This window comes from Petromyzon marinus, chromosome 30 (assembly GCF_048934315.1).
Source record: "Petromyzon marinus isolate PM22_M1 ecotype Great Lakes invasive population chromosome 30, UKy_Petmar_22M1.pri1.0, whole genome shotgun sequence".
Taxonomy (NCBI): domain Eukaryota; kingdom Metazoa; phylum Chordata; class Hyperoartia; order Petromyzontiformes; family Petromyzontidae; genus Petromyzon; species Petromyzon marinus.
In genome coordinates this window covers 139,049-157,677 of record NC_133696.1, presented here as the reverse complement: position 1 = coordinate 157,677, position 18,629 = coordinate 139,049, and the positions used below count along the sequence as shown (strand labels likewise).

The following is an 18,629-nucleotide window of genomic DNA, read 5'->3' as shown; positions in this document are numbered from 1 at the left end:
AGAATATATGCATAGTTCTTGCTGAAATCCCCAAAGAACTTAAGTTTTGGCAGAATTTGATAATGAACGCTTGAATATGATTGGCGAATAATCCCATTTGAGGATCATGAGATCACGGACATAAGGTAAATTATATTTAGGACTTTAGTAAGTGGATAACAAAATCCGATATGATACACTATAAAAGGAATACAGTACTGCCCACAGCACAGGCAGGATGGTAAGTACCTGTCTCTCAACCACCAAATCTCAGTTCAGTGAGAAATTGTAATTCAAACCTGGTGTGCGCTTGTTACACACACCATGCTTGAGGTTAGCTTCAGGTTGTCAAGTGCAACCACACGTGAAGCTAGACCGGCCAAGGATGATTAGTATCATCATCACAGTACGCGTAGTCAATTATTATGGAACTGCTCTATTCGGAAATAATTAACATTTTGCCTCGTCTTCCTTTGCATCCACCCTCTGTACTGAAGGTTCTGTAGGCAATGGTAAATCTGCACACTCTTAGTGGGAAAACTGTGCATCAACGTACAAGCAACACCAGAGCAAAGAGAATGACCAATTCCACTCTTAGGTAAAGAAAAAAGGCCATACGAAATTTTAAATCGGCTAAACACATCGTTTGGACGATTGGCTCCATTCTTGGCAACCGGAAACATTGATAAGTTAACGTATTATCGGACGAAAAGCAATATTTGACAATAGGTGAATGGGGGTTCAAAGCAAGTTGCTCAATGGTGAAAGTGTACGTACAAAGAGAGACTGCTCTCTCTACTTATTGTTCACTCAAGTGGTACTCGTGTTATTATTTTATTGATCCCAGAGGGATTATAAGCTGAGTCAAGCGCTAACTGGAAAATTAAGTCATGACTTTACAATTTTGATTTGAGTGACCTATCACACAGGACCCTCCTCACCAGCTGGATGGTCCATTATTAGGTATCATTACTGAGCACCCATGCCTGTTCTTAATTGTAAACAGTTCATTGCAGCTCTAATGCTAAATTATAAACATGATGATAGCAGCAAGGCTTTTATATGCCAAGTAGGAAGGGTTGCCCCCTGGTACCGTTGTTGATCATGGATTGAACCTATCAGGTTTTATTTAAAACTGCTGCAGTTTAAAATAATTGTAATTCCAATTTAAAACCCCGAGTAATCCTCATGCCTTTCTTACATGTAAGGGTCTCCAAGACAAAATAAATATCAATTGGATGTTCTAACTTCTGATGCTATTTCATTGAAAAGTCATGTTACCTTATAATACGTTTTAAACATAACAAGTTATAACTATTGTAATACAGCAATGTGTTGGCATAATCCAATATGGTCGATAGATTCAACCATTACACTATGTAACAGAAACATAGATTTTTTCCTGGGTAGTAAATGTTATTTCCTAATTGCTTATACCTCAAAAGTACAAAAAATGGCTATTATTCCCCAAAAACTTTGCTTCTGTGACCAGGACAGTGATATTTAGAAATGTACCTATTTTCAATGAGGAAACTTGTGCATTTATTAAAATACTTTTTAGTGTATAAGGGTACACGCATTATCATTGTAATTGCTATATAATGCACCTAAACTGACTTTACAATATATTTGCGTGAAATTTTGCAAAGGAGCAAAACATTTCTACACCATATTTAAATTTTGATTTAAAGCTTTCGTGACTGCAGGGATTCATATTCTTGGTTCTTTTGGTAAAGTCACGTATTCTCATTCTACGTGACTTTATCGAAAGAACCAAGAAGAATTGCTATTAGCTTATTAACTATCTAGATTCTCTGTCATTTTGTAATGACATTAATGTTTTTTGTTACATGCAGTGTAGAGAATTATGAAAATCTGGTTGCTTGCAGGATTCCTTGATGTGAATGACAACTTCGAGAAAGTATAACAGTGGATAATAAAAATATGCATTGATAGACATTTAGAATCCCTCCCTAGACAATGGGCCAATTAACCAAAATACCAAGAGACATTGTGTTTCATTAAATATCTATTCACTTTAACTATATTCGCATGTTTTCCTGTAAATGTTAAAAATTGTGCCTATGTTTCATAATATTCAGAAAATCTACAGTTAGCCATTGTGCACTGGTAAAAACGATGAGATTCTCCCTTTCATTACTGTCATCACTACCTTTAAAACAAACAAGGTGCATTATAGTCAGTGATAACGGCAACAACTGGCCTTTTCAAACTCGTGCTGCTATTTACTATCTATTTTAAATTGCCTGCCATTGAGAAACTAAAAATGCTGCATCAGAAACTGTATGTAGACGATAACCACTCGGTAGAAGTTCTGAATCAGAAGAGGAAAAAGGAACACACCTGAGAAACAACTCATGTGCTCTAGAAGCACACTGCTAGACCTATTTCACAAGCACGCGGCAAGTTTGCACAATCACCAAGGTTACATGCACCACGTATGCGGAAACACGTAAAAGTTTAGTTCAACAAATTTGTCTTTAAACAATGGGATATTCAAAGGTTATCTGTCCCATGCCCCCCAAGCCAGTAACCAGATGAACAATTCGAATTCATGTTTCTGATAGTATCCTGTGTACCTGACAGGCCTCAACAAGCAGACGCTTGGCAAGTCAACTGTCAATACCATCATGAACCAACCATGCTCCCACACACCTATCCAACTGTGGACATGTTAAAGATGTTCTCCATGCTCTAACAATCTGTAGGCAGTGCTCATCTCCATTGGCAGCACAGACCCTGAAGTATAAAGGCCATAATTTCAAAGGCTGGGTCCAACTGAGTCTGTGCCATCACATTGCTATTTTATGCTAATGAAAGGGGCCAGTCTCAAATGGATGACCCTCCTTAATTCCCACAAAGATGTACTAATTTTATCAGCCTAAAAGTGATAATGGCCTGAGAAGACAGAGCATTTGAACTCGCAAACTTGTGACGTAAAGTGTTGAGCTATATTATTTACACATACCATGATAAAGGCAATGCTCACAATTGGAAAGTATGTATTAATAAAAATCAAACCTAACAAAAATACCGATACCAAATAACATGGAGAATTGTTCGTGATATTGGCACAAAGTGTTCAATTAAAAACATTCCTTAACAGCTACTGCAAACCGTGACATATTTGAGGTTACACAGTGCAAACCGGGCACCATTTTTTATCTGGAATGCGAACTGGTAATGACATGAATCACCACACAATCTAAATAACCTGGAAGGGATTGAAGCCACTTTACACCACGGTTTAACTTGTATTAAGTGTTATCTGAACAATTAAATATTATTGGCTACAGCTGACTTCTGGTAAAATTGTCCATCACTTCATTGAAAGTTACCAAAAGGTTGACCTATGATAAGACAGGGCCCCACCAATGTAATGGGGAATTTTCACCACTGGTTCAGAAACACCAATTGAGATGAGCATAGCCCTATGCTTGCTTAAGTGGGGAGATCCTTATTTTTTCCAATGAAATAATAAAAAGCCGTGGGTCTACAGGAAACAGATCAAGCCGGGTAGTAGAATACTGCAAATGTAGAACCTTGAAGCTTGGGTATCAATTGTGCAACAACTACTTGATCTATAAGAATAATGGAAGCATTGGGAGAGGCATGGTGGAATCAACAGCATTGGTCGTGATAATTTTTTTACCTTTCAGTTATTAAGGATATTCGGTGTAGCTTGTGACATAATTCACAAAATTGGGCGATTATATAAGTTCAGCACCAAACTTGAACATTATAATAAACTAAATGGAAATATATTCCATTGTCAATAGCCCACTATGGGAACTGAGGTCTCCCTTTCAAATAAATAATGCATATAAATTGACCCTGACATGGTCAATTCAACGGCAGCTGAAGACATTGTGGTTTCCATAAGTATTCATCCAATGAGTCCACAAAGAGCAAAGGGGTCGGAAAAGGCTTAAGAGGAATACGATCTCCTGGAAAAGACACTCCACTCAGCCCAGTGAAGGTTGACAGTTACAAAAAATTCACAACTGATTAAGCAGTCAACAAAGTGCGAAGTTACCTTTCTGCAATATCTTTACAAACTTATAACTCCATATTTTATAAATGTTTACTTTTTATGCGCAATAGAATTAAGTTACTCTTTTTTAAAGTCACCTGGTTATTTTATTTCAGTTCCACATACATACTGTTGAGTTGGAGTTTCTGTCTCTTATCGAAGAAAACCATATGGTATGTGTGGATTTCCATTTCGCCAATGGGTGATGTTTCGGTCACAGCTATATGAAGACTAACATAATAGTTCACCTGAGCAGCCCCGAGAAAAACGGCACCTTGCAGGAACTTACTCTCTGGTGGACACATTCACACATACATACATTACATGTTGTTGGTATTTATCGTGGAGGTGTAATGCTAAGACTACAGGGCTGGGAGCCGCCAGATATGTGAATACTTTACAGAAAAAAGGCAGCCACCATATGAGACACTGTACGTAATTCAATGTCTAAGTGGCTGTGAATTAAGACTTATGCAATCAGGTGGATTGGAAATGTAGTTAGACACAATGTAGTTAAACACAATTGGAAGGTTTTCGCGTTCAAAACCTGGCTAGGAGGTTGACTTTACTCATCCCACTGGATTAAATGAAATAAGTACCAATGTGTGGGAATTAAAAAGCGTGTGTCCTCTGCAGTAACTGGCTCCTGCCGTTTACATTGCTGAGCACCAAACGATTTGAACATTGCCACCCCAATGGTTATTCGAGAAAGGAGGCTCTATTTGACCAGACTTGAATAAGGACTTTAGAATTATTATTCCAAGGCCTGAATGCACTGTACTATATACATTCTTAGAACCAGTGCGGTATTCACAAATTGATGATTGTTTCACAATGTGGTGAATCATCTTTCCACAATGTTTTATTTCATTAGTTGTAAAAAATAGGATTAAATGAAATGTTAAAAGAAAAGCTGTTACATGACGCAGATACCGCACATTTCGCCTAACGCTGGGCAAGTTTACAGGTGACTGTGAACTTGTCCAGCTTGTTATTCCGGCCCTAAAGCAGCACGGAGAGTGCACTCATGTGAGCAATGGTGTCACGCTGGCAAAACGCGGTCAGCCACAGCAAAGGAGTAGATGAACGAGTACACCCGATAGTCAAAGGAATTACTCACGGCTAAGTTGCCATGTTTTCTGAGATTACAAAGTTAGATTTTGCACTTGATACCAATAGGATTCAATTGACATTTGACACTTTACATAAACGCAAGCCCTACTCATGAGCATAAAAGTCAGATAAGTGTGGCAGCTCAGTTTGTGATGATTGTATAAGTGAACTCATAAATAATTCCATCTCAAAATGTCAAAAATTCTAAAATGGTGCCTTTAAGAATGCATAGATTAAAATTTGACCACATGAAATACCTCCTCTTGCTGAGTCGCCCAGGTTTATGTATATGGATTGAAATACCGAATTGACGGTAACGTAAACCAATTTCACATGCTTATGATGACGAATTATTTCCCTCCCAGACATAACATCAAGTGAAAGGGCTTCAAATCAGCTAAGAGTATATTCATCGTTATGGGCACCTCGACATAAGAACAGCAATTCAAATAAACTCAATAAACTCTTTTAGTTTTTGCCATTCATTGCAGAAAATGAATGACGCAGAAGCAATAGTAGCAGAGTGTTAGTTTAAACCAACACGCTGATTGATTGATATTCTTGGTTCTTAGGCAGTCGATAAAAAAATATTGGCGCAAGCCATTACATTAACTTAGCCATTGAAACATGACACGCTCGTGTAAGCATAGCCTTGTGGTAATCATACTGTCAATTGTGGAGGCAGATGGAATCTTAACAAAGGGCTAATTATGAAATTTTCTCAACGACGACCATTCTGTTTGTGTGAAAAGGGGTACTTAAACGTGCATCTGATTGGCCTACCTTGCCACCCAGAGATATGTGCAATCTAGTGGTACCAGCCTGATCCTCATCATATTAGAAAAACCAAAGTAAATGCTCATGAGTTTAATTTGCACTGGCAATGAGTGCACACTATGTCTTAAGTGTGGCAAGGTGGGGTGGATCTTATGTGGTATGTTATGGAAAGTTGTGACTTGCCTAAATATGTACAACCGACGTCTTTAACCAAATCACGAGAATGCGACCGATTTCGTTAGATCTCTGAAGCTAAGCAGATTGAACCCTGGGCAGTCCTTCCCTGTTCTAACAAGATGCCTCACATGTTGTTATAGGCTGCATTAACTACGGGGTGGGCAGGAGTTAACAGTTTTGGCAAAACCCAATGTTGTAATGCTCTTCTATGCTTTTCCATCTTTGCTACATGCTTCCACCAACCGACACTGACCAACAAGGTGAATGGTTTAAAAAAAACTATATGACCGCAGTTTCAGGAGGAAATTAGGGCTGTACACGTATATCCTGTCATTACATAACAACCTTTACCTGTCCCACTGTATTTTCATCTTGACATTTAATCATAAGAATGGGACTTGGTTACATCATCACAATACTAGACTAAAATATATATGTATTGCGTGTTTACAAGTTAATCCAGTACCTTCTGACACCTGCATTATATTGTGCCTCTAGGCGAGTTTAATTACAAGCAAGGTGTTGTTATTTTAGTTACCGTTCAGGCATATGGCTTCTCTGATCAACAACAAATGAGTCAACACCGATATAAACAGGAATGCAATACCTATTCTTGGTTCTTTCGGTAAAGTCACGTAGAAGGGAAACAATAAAATATATTTTTAAATATTTTTAAACAATAAAATAAAAAATATTTGTATTATTTTATTGTTTCCCTTCTACGTGACTTTACCGAAAGAACCAAGAATGTGAATCCCTGCAGTCACGAAAGCTTTAAATCAAAATGCAATATCTGTTTACTGTATCCTGGAATAAAGATTATGTGGCTGGTATTTTTGCATTACCGACAAAGCTATTATAACAATTTCCTAGCGTGGTTATTTGCATGAAAATCAATTGTGCCTCACATTTAAATATTGACAATTAAAGTTACATCAGGAATTAAAAAGACCATATAGTATCTTGGACAAGCATGTCAATGTTGTAGTACCAAAACACACACTTATCACAGAGAAAGCTTATAGTTAGACAATTAGTATTCACATTTGAAATAAGATAAAGCATCAACAAGATAATTGCCAATACAATTACATGAAAATATATATTCATTATTCACCTAGCAGTGAACAGAAGGAAAAGTTACGACTTAAACCCATTAAACATAACGCAATCGTTTTTACCATTATGGTAGAACAGGGTGACCATATTAACTTGAGCTATAATTTCAGGTCCTGAAAATGTTTAAAACTTGGGAGAAGAGTTCAATCTAGATTTGAAGTTTTCGTGACTGCAGGGAGAGCTTATGGCACTGCAATGGCTTACTACAGTATTGTACAGTATTGAGAACATGTATCGGTTGGCTGTCAATGTGATCCTTTAACTGGGAATAAAAAAACACGCAAATTGGTTCAGTAGCAAAAAGTATCCTCACCCTCTCGACTTGGAATGAGATATTTTAATTGGTCATTGTGTAGTATGTCGGCATATGTTTGTCACACTATTTGGTTAAAAAAACTATACAGTACACATGACTGACAACCCACATTGACTGCAGTGCACAGCCTACCTAGTCCAATGAGACGAGTTCTAAAAGACGAAATCAATCAGTCTGGTGGTGTATGAATAACAATGCCATAATGCCCGACTCAGAACTTATCTGGCAATGGACCTGCGGTAGGTCTATCAAATTAGTTAATTGTCCAAGCCTATGTAGAACTAGCTTTACCAATTTGAACTCAATCACCATCACAATTTCCACTAGAATTGTATTCAGTTAATGAGTTAAAATGGCATGGCAAGCTAATGTATAAGCCCATATCCTATATTAAAGTAACAAAAACCGATGTTAGGAAATATATTAAGGTATGGTTCACTGGCCCTTTATTATAAGGTAACCTATCTCAACACCACGAGCTCTCATCTCGTTAAAAGTCTGACAATTGCGCCCATTGTAATACTGTACACATGAAGAATATCTCAACGTTATAAATATACGTTTCTTAATGACATAAACTGTAGACAATTTAAATGCATTGACGCTGAGAAGACGCCCATGTGCAGAATGTTCGTCCCGCAATTACAGCATCCACGCAAAGTGGTTTACACCGATAGATTTACGACTGATATCATGGACGTGTTAACAGAAACGTAATTTTCTCCATTAACTGCGAAATACACCCCACATTATTATGGAAATATATTAAAACACTGGAACAGAAGCATGTTAACAGAAAAAAACAACTGCTTGTATACAGTTACGGTAAGTAGTCTTCAATGTGATAGTTTACAATATGTTGAGGTACATTAACATTTGAAAAAAAAAATCTACCTTTAAAAACGAGTTAAAAACAGTGTTATGCAGTGAAATGTTCTGAGTTAAAAACCCGCACCGATACTTAGCAAAGAAAACCAGTGTACGTTTTGAATGACCCACAACCAACGCCGAATGTAAAGAATAACAATTTTTAAATACACAAGCCGCCTTTCAATTAAAATCAAACATCACTATACAACAAAGTACGACCAGCGCTGCCCGGCTGGGGCTCGTTCCAGGGTGGCCGGCAGGGGCTAGGAAAGTAGAAAAAAGCCTGAAGCCGATTCTGCACCCACTGGTGGCCCACGAACGAGTCGCCCAGCGTACGCGGCGGGCGCCCACCCTTCCCATGGCTGCCGACGGGGCTAGGAAAAGGGGGTAAAGCCTCGGGCCTAATCACTAACTCACCAGACACTTGCGGCCCAGCATGTTGAAGATGATCTCATTCTCGTGCGGGGTGAGCACGGCCGACCTAGCACTCGGCTGCTGCTGCTGTTGCTGCCTTTTCGGCTGCGTAGACATTGTTAAGAACATGTACGTGTCGCCGTGCGTGCTCTCGGTGGAGTCTACAGCCGCCGCAGGAGCATGTCCCAGCGCCGTCACCGCCTACCGCCGCGCCACTCAAAATGGCGAAGCGGCGCTGTGGCTCCTCCCTTTACAAACCGCGGTGCCTCCTCCATTCACAACTTCACTTATTTATAACTCCCAACACGGAACGGACAGTTGCAATACCTATCTACGTGACTTTACCGAAAGACCCAAGAATATAATCCAGTGGCACTTCGTCATGTCTGAAGGCATGGGCATTATCTTGTTCTACGTAATTCGTAACAATTGTCACTTGCAATGTCTCCAAAGCCCTCGCCACTTTTATGGTCATCCAATGCACACCAATAAGTGCCCCCTGATTACAAATACTATGTACAGTGTTTATGTATAGATTGTTAGCCACTGCTGGATAAAAGCCTGCCCTAGCCGCCGTTACCGCACCCACCCCCAGTTGCAACAATCCATCCAGCACCTGTACACAAGCCGATTTCATCGCTCCATCCATTCCCAGACGTATAACATTCACGTAGCAGGTCACTAAAATTATAGACATTAATCTGAAGAGAAACGCTTTATGTATTTATTTCAAGATCTCCATAATTGTTTCAGAAATCTCTATGCCATAATAGAGGGGTTTTTTGGGGGGGTATATCGCGTAAATATATAAATGTGTCGTTAAACCCGCCACCACCCGACACAGCCAACTAGTAAGGGTTGTCACGTAAACAGAACGTGCTAATTCCAACACATAACTTCATCCGAGAAGATGGATGCAAAATTTAGCAATCTTTGGAAGGACGTTGACCAACCAGGTAAAGTGTTAACGGTTGTGTTAGCCGACTCTCTGAGTTGCATTACATTTCTACATTTTGTTAAGTTTGATATCTAAGCTTGCTTTTCATTTTTTCTCTCTCTCACCTAAGCCCTCTGAATTTCACCCCCCCCATCCTCTCGGATCTATATGATGCCTCGTCACAACTCTTTGGTTTTATTAGGTAAAGTCACGTAGGTAAAAAATAAAATAAAAATGAAAAGAACTTAATTCAGTCACGACGTTTTCATTTTTATTTTATTTTTTACCTACGTGACTTTACCGAATAAAACCAAAGTATGGATTCTTGCAGTCACGAAAACTTCAAATCTAGAATTAATAACGGCATGCTTCTCTCTCTCGCCTCAAGACGATTGATTGTTGTTGCGATCGATTCGTCGTGATCTATTATTTATGTTCCTATCTACGTGACTTTACCGAAAGAACCAAAGAGCATATATTTGCAATGATTTAACATATATGTTGAATAGGTATGTAATAAATTGGTGAAAATGAAACAAACAATGAAGGATTAAACAAAGCAAAAATATCATGCCATACTGTGGTAAGATATCATTAATATTCATCCGTCAAGAACTGCAGTGAAGGATATGGCATAACCCGAACAAACCTGTTCCTTCACAGGTGCACAGACACGTGAGTTTGAAGTTTCTCAAAACAGCTCTGGCCAAAAGCAGGTACAGTTTAGTAATTAGAGCACGTGGCTTTGTATTTAACTCTTACATAACAGAGCGGTACTTAAAAAAAAAACTACTCTGCTTTAGGTCACAAATGTGAGCGAAAACCCCGAACGGATCACTTGATGTTGTGGACCTGCCTGTATCACAGCCATGTGTACAATAACTGTAAATGTTCATGTGTGGGCCTGCATCTCTAGAGATAGGGTTGCCCCCGATCCTCGTTTTCCCACGATCCATCCTCTTTTGAGGGAAATCTGTAAATCGAGATTGAATGTCTCGTTTTCTGTTAGTAGTATGATAATATAATCCACCATTAAAAATAATACACTTGCATGTAGTTCTCCCATATTTTGTATTGTGAGATGTTATTTGAATTATATGTCACAGTGGATTGTATCTTAGAGGTAGAGACTCTAGTGGGGGATTGTGAATCCACGATAAGGTGGCAGTATGCTCCGTCATGGATTTTATAAAGTAAAAAAAAACATGTCTTGCAAGGAAGAGCTGATAAACTAGAGTTATTTGGAGGTGTAAATTATCATTTAATTCATTGATTAATATTGATCAAATTCCATTCATGTGCATGATGGCAGCAATGTGTTCAGGAGCTAACTCCCAATATCGAGGTCTGCGAGTCACGACGAGAGGGCTTCAGATGAGAGTTCGTGTAATAAGTAACCCACGAAGAAGGATGCTATGCCGAAGAGCCATTGCCCGAAATGTCACCGAATTCATTTTTTTATTTTAGGGCAGTATTGTTTACAAGTGTGTTAGTTTGTTAATCGTAGCTCTGCACCACTGGGAATGCAGAAGCGTCACCAAAAATGTAATTATAAATCGACTGATTAATAATGACAGCTCTGAGCTGTTTTACTGAGCTAGGAACGTCGGTCCGTGGGACTGCTGAACACGTTGCAGTGTCCACCAGAGCTCTGCCTGGTGAGTGAGAGTTCAGTGCGTGCGGTCAGTCACCGCATCTCGCGATATTTAACACGTCTCCCAGAGCAGCGATCGCAACTGACTTGGTACAGATGCGCCTGGTGAAAACTACACTCTTAATGGCATCAATGCTTCCTCTAATAATCACCCCAATTAACTCTCTTTTTCCAGGTGCAATTAATTAACCTTAAGATTGCTTGTTACAAATGGTATCGCATGCATGTCAACAGTACGGACGCTGCTGTGGTGTAAGGGTCAGCACATTGGACTTATCTAGAAATTGCCGGTTCGTTAAATGCTCCCTCACCCCGCCTCTGTCCACCCAGCAGTGTTACCGTAAATGTGTTCACCACGGTTAAGTCGATTGGCAGGTCACACGTGTTGGGGTAAAATGTGGCTACTCCCACACTTCCACGGCATCTGGCCAACATGGAAGAGAAGCCGACATCGCCTCTGGAGCTCACGATTGCGGAGGCTCTTCAGCCAGCAGTGGTGTAAGCAAGCCATTTTTGAGCTGCACTTATACCTTAAAATGTTATATTATATATACATCATAGTAAATGAAATAACACTGAAACAAAACAATACAACGCACGTTAGACTACACGCACCCTTCACACATTTTATGCAACACAAATGAATGCTATTCGTGTGCATATTCACACAGGCATTGTGTACAACCACTGACTACAGACACATTAAAGCTTTGTCAACAAGTGTCATTCCAGATGGGTTGGCTTGATGGTAAGAAGATAAGACTACATTAATCACAGTGTCCGAGATGGTTTAAAAAATGTGTGAAGTGCAGTGAGTTTGGAAATATTTATTGATTGCTTGCAAGTCCAATAAATTGGATTGATACAAATATTAGCATCAATAAATAAAAATTGCTTCGTGCTTTGACTGCAAAGCACGAAGCAACACTCGAGCTAACAACGCCGCTGCCAATGATATCACTTATGAGATTGGGAGTCACGATGATAGCTTAGGTTATGGCATATCGTGGTGATATATGTTTCTCTGCAAACTAAGTTGAGTCACTGCATTTGGACAAGTTGCAATTTGTGCAGAGTTGAGTTAAAAGTTGAGACAAAAAATGGCATTGCAATCATATGATGTAGTTTCTTTGGCTGACCAGCTTGAGTCCACAAATAAACAAGCCAGGTCCACACCCGAGCAGTTATATGGAACTGGTTCGCTTTGCATGTTGCAGAGACTAGATATATAAATTTGAGCAGGAAATTCAGTTGTGTGCGAATTGGAGAGACATTTTGGTTGCACAACGTATCACTCGGATGTGGACCCCCTATTTCCATTTTCAGCCAAATTTTCGCCACGGGTGCAGGGCTGCCGATGAGAGGTATTGGAACAGGAAGCATACTGTCTCTTCACCTGAAGAAGACCATTTGTTTTGATTTAAAGCTTTCGTGACTGCAGTAATTCATATTCTTAGTTTTTTCGGTAAAGTCACGTTGAAGAGAAACAACAAAATAATAAAATATATATAAAACAATAAAAAATTCTCACGACGTTTCGACCATAACTCAAACGGTCATCTTCAGGTGTGTTGGTTTGCATAAATTTATTTTTTAACGGCGCATTTATTTAGGAAAAGAACTGTCGTCCCGACAGTTCTGTTCCTTCACCTGAAGAAGGCTACTTGTGTTGTGGCCGAAACGTCGTGAGAATTTTATTGTCTTATTTAAATCGAAATTTGGGCAGAGATCATTAAACCTGCTGGAGATTAAACAACTTCAGCAAGAAGGAAGTCCTCGCGCGTTCCCCCCCAGGGCCACAGAGGCGATGGCTATGAACGTGTTCAGCTTACCAGCAACCAAGATACATATGTAGTGGAGTATGAAGGTGTGTTGTGGAAACTGCACGATTGCATGATCACACGCACAGTGTGGGTTATCTTGGGTCAGCCTGTGGAGAAGGCGAAAACAGTGTGGAAGAGGTACGTGGATGACACTTTTGTCATCTGGCCACATGGCCGGCCTGCTCTAGACCAATTCTTCGACCACATCAATTCCATACACCCAGCCATCAGATTTACCATGGAAGTCGAAATAGATGGCAAGATACCTTTTTTGGATGTCCTAATTAAAAAGAGACCTGATGGTTCAATGAGCCACTCTGTCTACAGGAAAGCTACCCATACGGATGCTTATCTGAAACCGGATTCCCACCACCATCCATCACAGAAGAATTCTCTCATCAAGACTCTGTATCATAGAGCCCAATGCATATCCGACCAGGAACACATAAGCAGTGAACTCAAGCACGTACACCAAGCTCTTAGGGCTAATGGTTACTCCGACTATACAATCCGCAAAGCTATCACTCAAACCATGAAGAAGAACCCTCTTGAGGAGCCTTTCAAAACCATCACTTTACCCTACATTGCTGGGATCACAAAAAAGATCTCCAAAATCTTGAATAAACACAAGATCCAGGTCCGTTTCAACACATTACATAAAATCCGTGATCTGGTTCCGTCTGTAAAAGATGTGATTCCGGACATACAATACCCTGGTGTCTACAAACTAAGTTGCCTCTGTGGTAGTAGTTACATTGGAGAAACCAAACGCCATATCTCGGACCGCATTCGTGAACATAAAGCAGACCTTAAACACGGTAGGACCAACACCTCGGCCGTAGCAGATCATTGTTCTAATTCAGTAGGCTCACATGCCATTGACTTTTCCAAGACGGAGGTTCTTTGTAAGCCATCTGGCTTCCATGAGAGATTCGTTCATGAGGCTATCCACATATACAAACACAGAGACAATTTCAACCGAGAAGATGGATTCTATCTTAGCAATCATTGGAAAGATTTGATAAATCATTTCAGTTCTTGATTGATTGTTCACGCTTACAGTGCCTTTCAGACAGCATACATAAAAACAAATTTCGTCTCCCCCCTCCTCTTTTCAAAAAATAGATGGACTAGTCCTGGCAAACTGCCATAGTTGCGCGTGACGCAAACGTTATTTTTTTTTATATAAATATAAATAAATAAATATGCCGTTTTCAAAATAAATTTATGCAAACCGACACACCTGATGATGACCGTTTGAGTTATGGTCGAAACGTCGTGAGAATTTTTTATTGTTTTATATATATTTTGTTATTTTGTTGTTTCTCTTCAACGTGACTTTACCGAAAAAACTAAGAATATGAATTACTGCAGTCACGAAAGTTTTAAATCAAAATTTAATCGCCTCTACGGGGAGGGTTTTCACATAACTTTAAGATCCTTCAACAAACTCCGGGATAAGAAAGCTCAGCTGATCGAGTCTCTCACCTTCCTGAAGAGATGCCGCGACTCTGGGGTAATACCAATCGCATTTACACTCACCTCTGCTACTGTAACTTCTTCTAATGCGAAACGAATTCTTTTCAAAACTAGCTTAGCTCTTATCTCAGAAAAAATTAGACTTATACGCACAGAACTAGATCAGTTAGACAAGACACTCTACAAATCACACTTATCATTGACGGCAATAATGTCCACATCGGATTGGGAACATGTAGACAATATGACTGCCTCTTCAGCTGCTACTATGTCGACCAAATGTAAGGAAAACCTGATTTCCAAATTTAACCTCCTCTTAAACAAAAGACCGGACCCACACACCAAAAAGTTAGACGTTAATAAAGTCGTAATTAATCGCAGTAACAGTTCTATTTCCGATGGTCTGAAATCCGTTTTAGCTAAAGGTCTAAACTTTGCAGTCACACCTAAACACATACCAGTTAATGATATAATTGCCCAAGTAGACGTTGCTCTCAGGGGCCTGGGTCACATCGCTGCAGACGTAGCAAGATCTGAAATCGCTGCAACCCTCAAAAACGCTAAGATGCCAGCTAGCAACCTCAGCAAAGATGAGCGTTTTGAATTATATAAATTAAAAAAGAGGAATGATATTGTAGTTCTCTCAGCTGACAAAGGCAATGCTACTGTTATCATGGATAAAATAGAATACAACAACAAAATTAAAGAATTACTCGACGATGGTAGTTATACAAAAATAAAAAGAGATCCCACCAACAGCCTCGTCACACAAACCAACAAAATAATTTCTGATTCAACCGCATTAATTGATCAATCTAAACAGTTTTCGTTGAAACCTTCTGCTGCCAGGCCACCAAGATTATACGGCTTACCAAAAATACATAAAGTTGATACACCTCTTCGTCCCATAGTCTCTACTATCAGCTCCCCCACCTACAAACTAGCTCGTTTTTTGTCTGAAATCCTGCGTCCTTTCACTGGAAAGACCACCTCTGCGGTACAAAATTCTACTCACCTGGTATCAACAATCAAGGGTATTTCCCTGTCCCCAGACGACCTGCTTGTCAGTTTTGATGTAGTTTCCTTATTCACCAAGGTTCCTGTACCTGACACCATTGCAATCATTGAAGACTTGGTTCATCAAAGACTAAACACTGAGGTACCCCCCCTGGTGAGACACTGTTTAACCAATACATACTTCACTTGGAATGGAACTTTCTACAAACAAACTGAGGGCACCCCAATGGGCTCCCCCCTTTCTCCAGTTATAGCTAACATTTTCATGGAGAAATTTGAGACTGACGCCATCCAGACTGCCACTCTGCGCCCAACCTTATGGAAGAGGTACGTGGATGACACTTTTGTCATCTGGCCACATGGCCGGCCTGCTCTAGACCAATTCTTCGACCACATCAATTCCATACACCCAGCCATCAGATTTACCATGGAAGTCGAAATAGATGGCAAGATACCTTTTTTGGATGTCCTAATTAAAAAGAGACCTGATGGTTCAATGAGCCACTCTGTCTACAGGAAAGCTACCCATACGGATGCTTATCTGAAACCGGATTCCCACCACCATCCATCACAGAAGAATTCTCTCATCAAGACTCTGTATCCTAGAGCCCAATGCATATCCGACCAGGAACACATAAGCAGTGAACTCAAGCACGTACACCAAGCTCTTAGGGCTAATGGTTACTCCGACTATACAATCCGCAAAGCTATCACTCAAACCATGAAGAAGAACCCTCTTGAGGAGCCTTTCAAAACCATCACTTTACCCTACATTGCTGGGATCACAAAAAAGATCTCCAAAATCTTGAATAAACACAAGATCCAGGTCCGTTTCAACACATTACATAAAATCCGTGATCTGGTTCCGTCTGTAAAAGATGTGATTCCGGACATACAATACCCTGGTGTCTACAAACTAAGTTGCCTCTGTGGTAGTAGTTACATTGGAGAAACCAAACGCCATATCTCGGACCGCATTCGTGAACATAAAGCAGACCTTAAACACGGTAGGACCAACACCTCGGCCGTAGCAGATCATTGTTCTAATTCAGTAGGCTCACATGCCATTGACTTTTCCAAGACGGAGGTTCTTTGTAAGCCATCTGGCTTCCATGAGAGATTCGTTCATGAGGCTATCCACATATACAAACACAGAGACAATTTCAACCGAGAAGATGGATTCTATCTTAGCAATCATTGGAAAGATTTGATAAATCATTTCAGTTCTTGATTGATTGTTCACGCTTACAGTGCCTTTCAGACAGCATACATAAAAACAAATTTCGTCTCCCCCCTCCTCTTTTCAAAAAATAGATGGACTAGTCCTGGCAAACTGCCATAGTTGCGCGTGACGCAAACGTTATTTTTTTTATATATAAATATAAATAAATAAATATGCCGTTTTCAAAATAAATTTATGCAAACCGACACACCTGATGATGACCGTTTGAGTTATGGTCGAAACGTCGTGAGAATTTTTTATTGTTTTATATATATTTTGTTATTTTGTTGTTTCTCTTCAACGTGACTTTACCGAAAAAACTAAGAATATAGTGTGGGTCGTGTTAGGACAGCCAGGTGCAAAGGCTGGGATGATGAGGCAACGGTTGGGCCAATTAAGCCAGAGGATCAGCAACGGCGGTGATTGGCTGTGGCTGTTGTCAAGGGCGAGGAGGCGTCAAGATGTCTGGAGGCAGGCAGGTGTTTGAGGACGCGAAGCGTGCGGAGGCACGTGGGCCAATTAATTAGCGATAATGAGAATGGGGATAAATTGGGGGGGGGGGGGGGAGACACAGAAAGGGGGAGTTGGAAGCTGGACGAGGAAGACGTGGCGTTTGGAAACAGAGTTTGGAGACGGAGTTTGGAGCAAGATGAAGTAGTTAGCAGTAGAGTGAGCATAGCGAAGCTGAAGCAAGACGAAGTAGTTAGCAGTGGAGTGAGCATAGCGATAGCAGAGCTGAAGACGCTGTGTGCGGAGTGTGCGAAGTCGCTGTGTGCAAAGACGCTGTGTGCGGAGTTGCTGAACGGGGAGTCGCTGAGTGCGAAGCAAGTGAAGTGATAGTGGGGAGACAAAGGTGGTGAGCGAAACGAGCGGAGCACGGCGAGCGAGCCGTAGTGACCAGGATACTGTGGAGTGTGGAGGACATGTTGAATGTTGTAAATAAATTCGAAGAAAGACAGAAGTTGTCCGCGTAAAGTCGAACACTACACATACATGCATGCACTTTCATTTCATCATCAATATGTTTAACATATTATGGACGGGGGAGCCTTTTTATTGCGGCAGCATGAACTTTAAAAGCCAAAATTATTAAACGTAATAAAAAATCTGACAAAAGTGTATCTTTATTTATATATTATAACAAAGCTTTGCTGATAACTTTTGAAAATGGTGAAAGTTTTCCAAAATATATACATTGAAGGAATTTATAAATACAAATTTCAACCAGTTTCTCCGATGTGTTTTCCGGTTGTGCTGCATGTTCGGGACGGTGTCCGACGTTTCACTGCACTTAATGGGAGCTTCTTCAGGAACTGAATTAAATCGTTTCTGAAGAAGTTCCCTGGACATGGAGAGAAACGTCAGACATCACGTCGAACGGAACGCGGTATGACCCAAACACAAATAGGAGAGCCGTACAAAGAAACTGCGAAACGCACGCAGCAGAAACACCACGTTACCCTATTGTGCCTTAATTCCAAATTCACGGTACCTGTCATAGCTCGCATATACTGTCTATACTGTATGAGACCGACCAATGGAAATTTACTCCTGTTGTCTATTTACATTCCACACATGTGCGGATCAGACTTTTTATTTATTTAAAGATGTCAAACCTGTTTTGTATCTTCACAGGTTATTTCTAGTTGTTGTGGGAATGCTATCTGACTGAAAGGCT

The 18,629-nt window shown here is 40.1% G+C and overlaps 1 protein-coding gene across 2 annotated transcripts in view; it reads right to left on the bottom strand.

Annotated features, from left to right (window-relative positions):
• WASL (WASP like actin nucleation promoting factor) overlaps nucleotides 1–9,094 on the bottom strand; it is a 36,373-nt gene extending 27,279 nt beyond the window's left edge. Inside the window, exon 1 of one of the 2 annotated variants that reach the window (XM_032963095.2) lies at nucleotides 8,823–9,094. In XM_032963095.2, the coding sequence (XP_032818986.1) occupies nucleotides 8,823–8,948 (126 nt within the window). In that variant the 5' untranslated portion in view covers nucleotides 8,949–9,094. The remainder of the gene's footprint in view (nucleotides 1–8,822) is intronic. The other variant, XM_032963094.2, reaches the window with a different exon arrangement.
• Nucleotides 9,095–18,629: the final 9,535 nt, after the last annotated feature.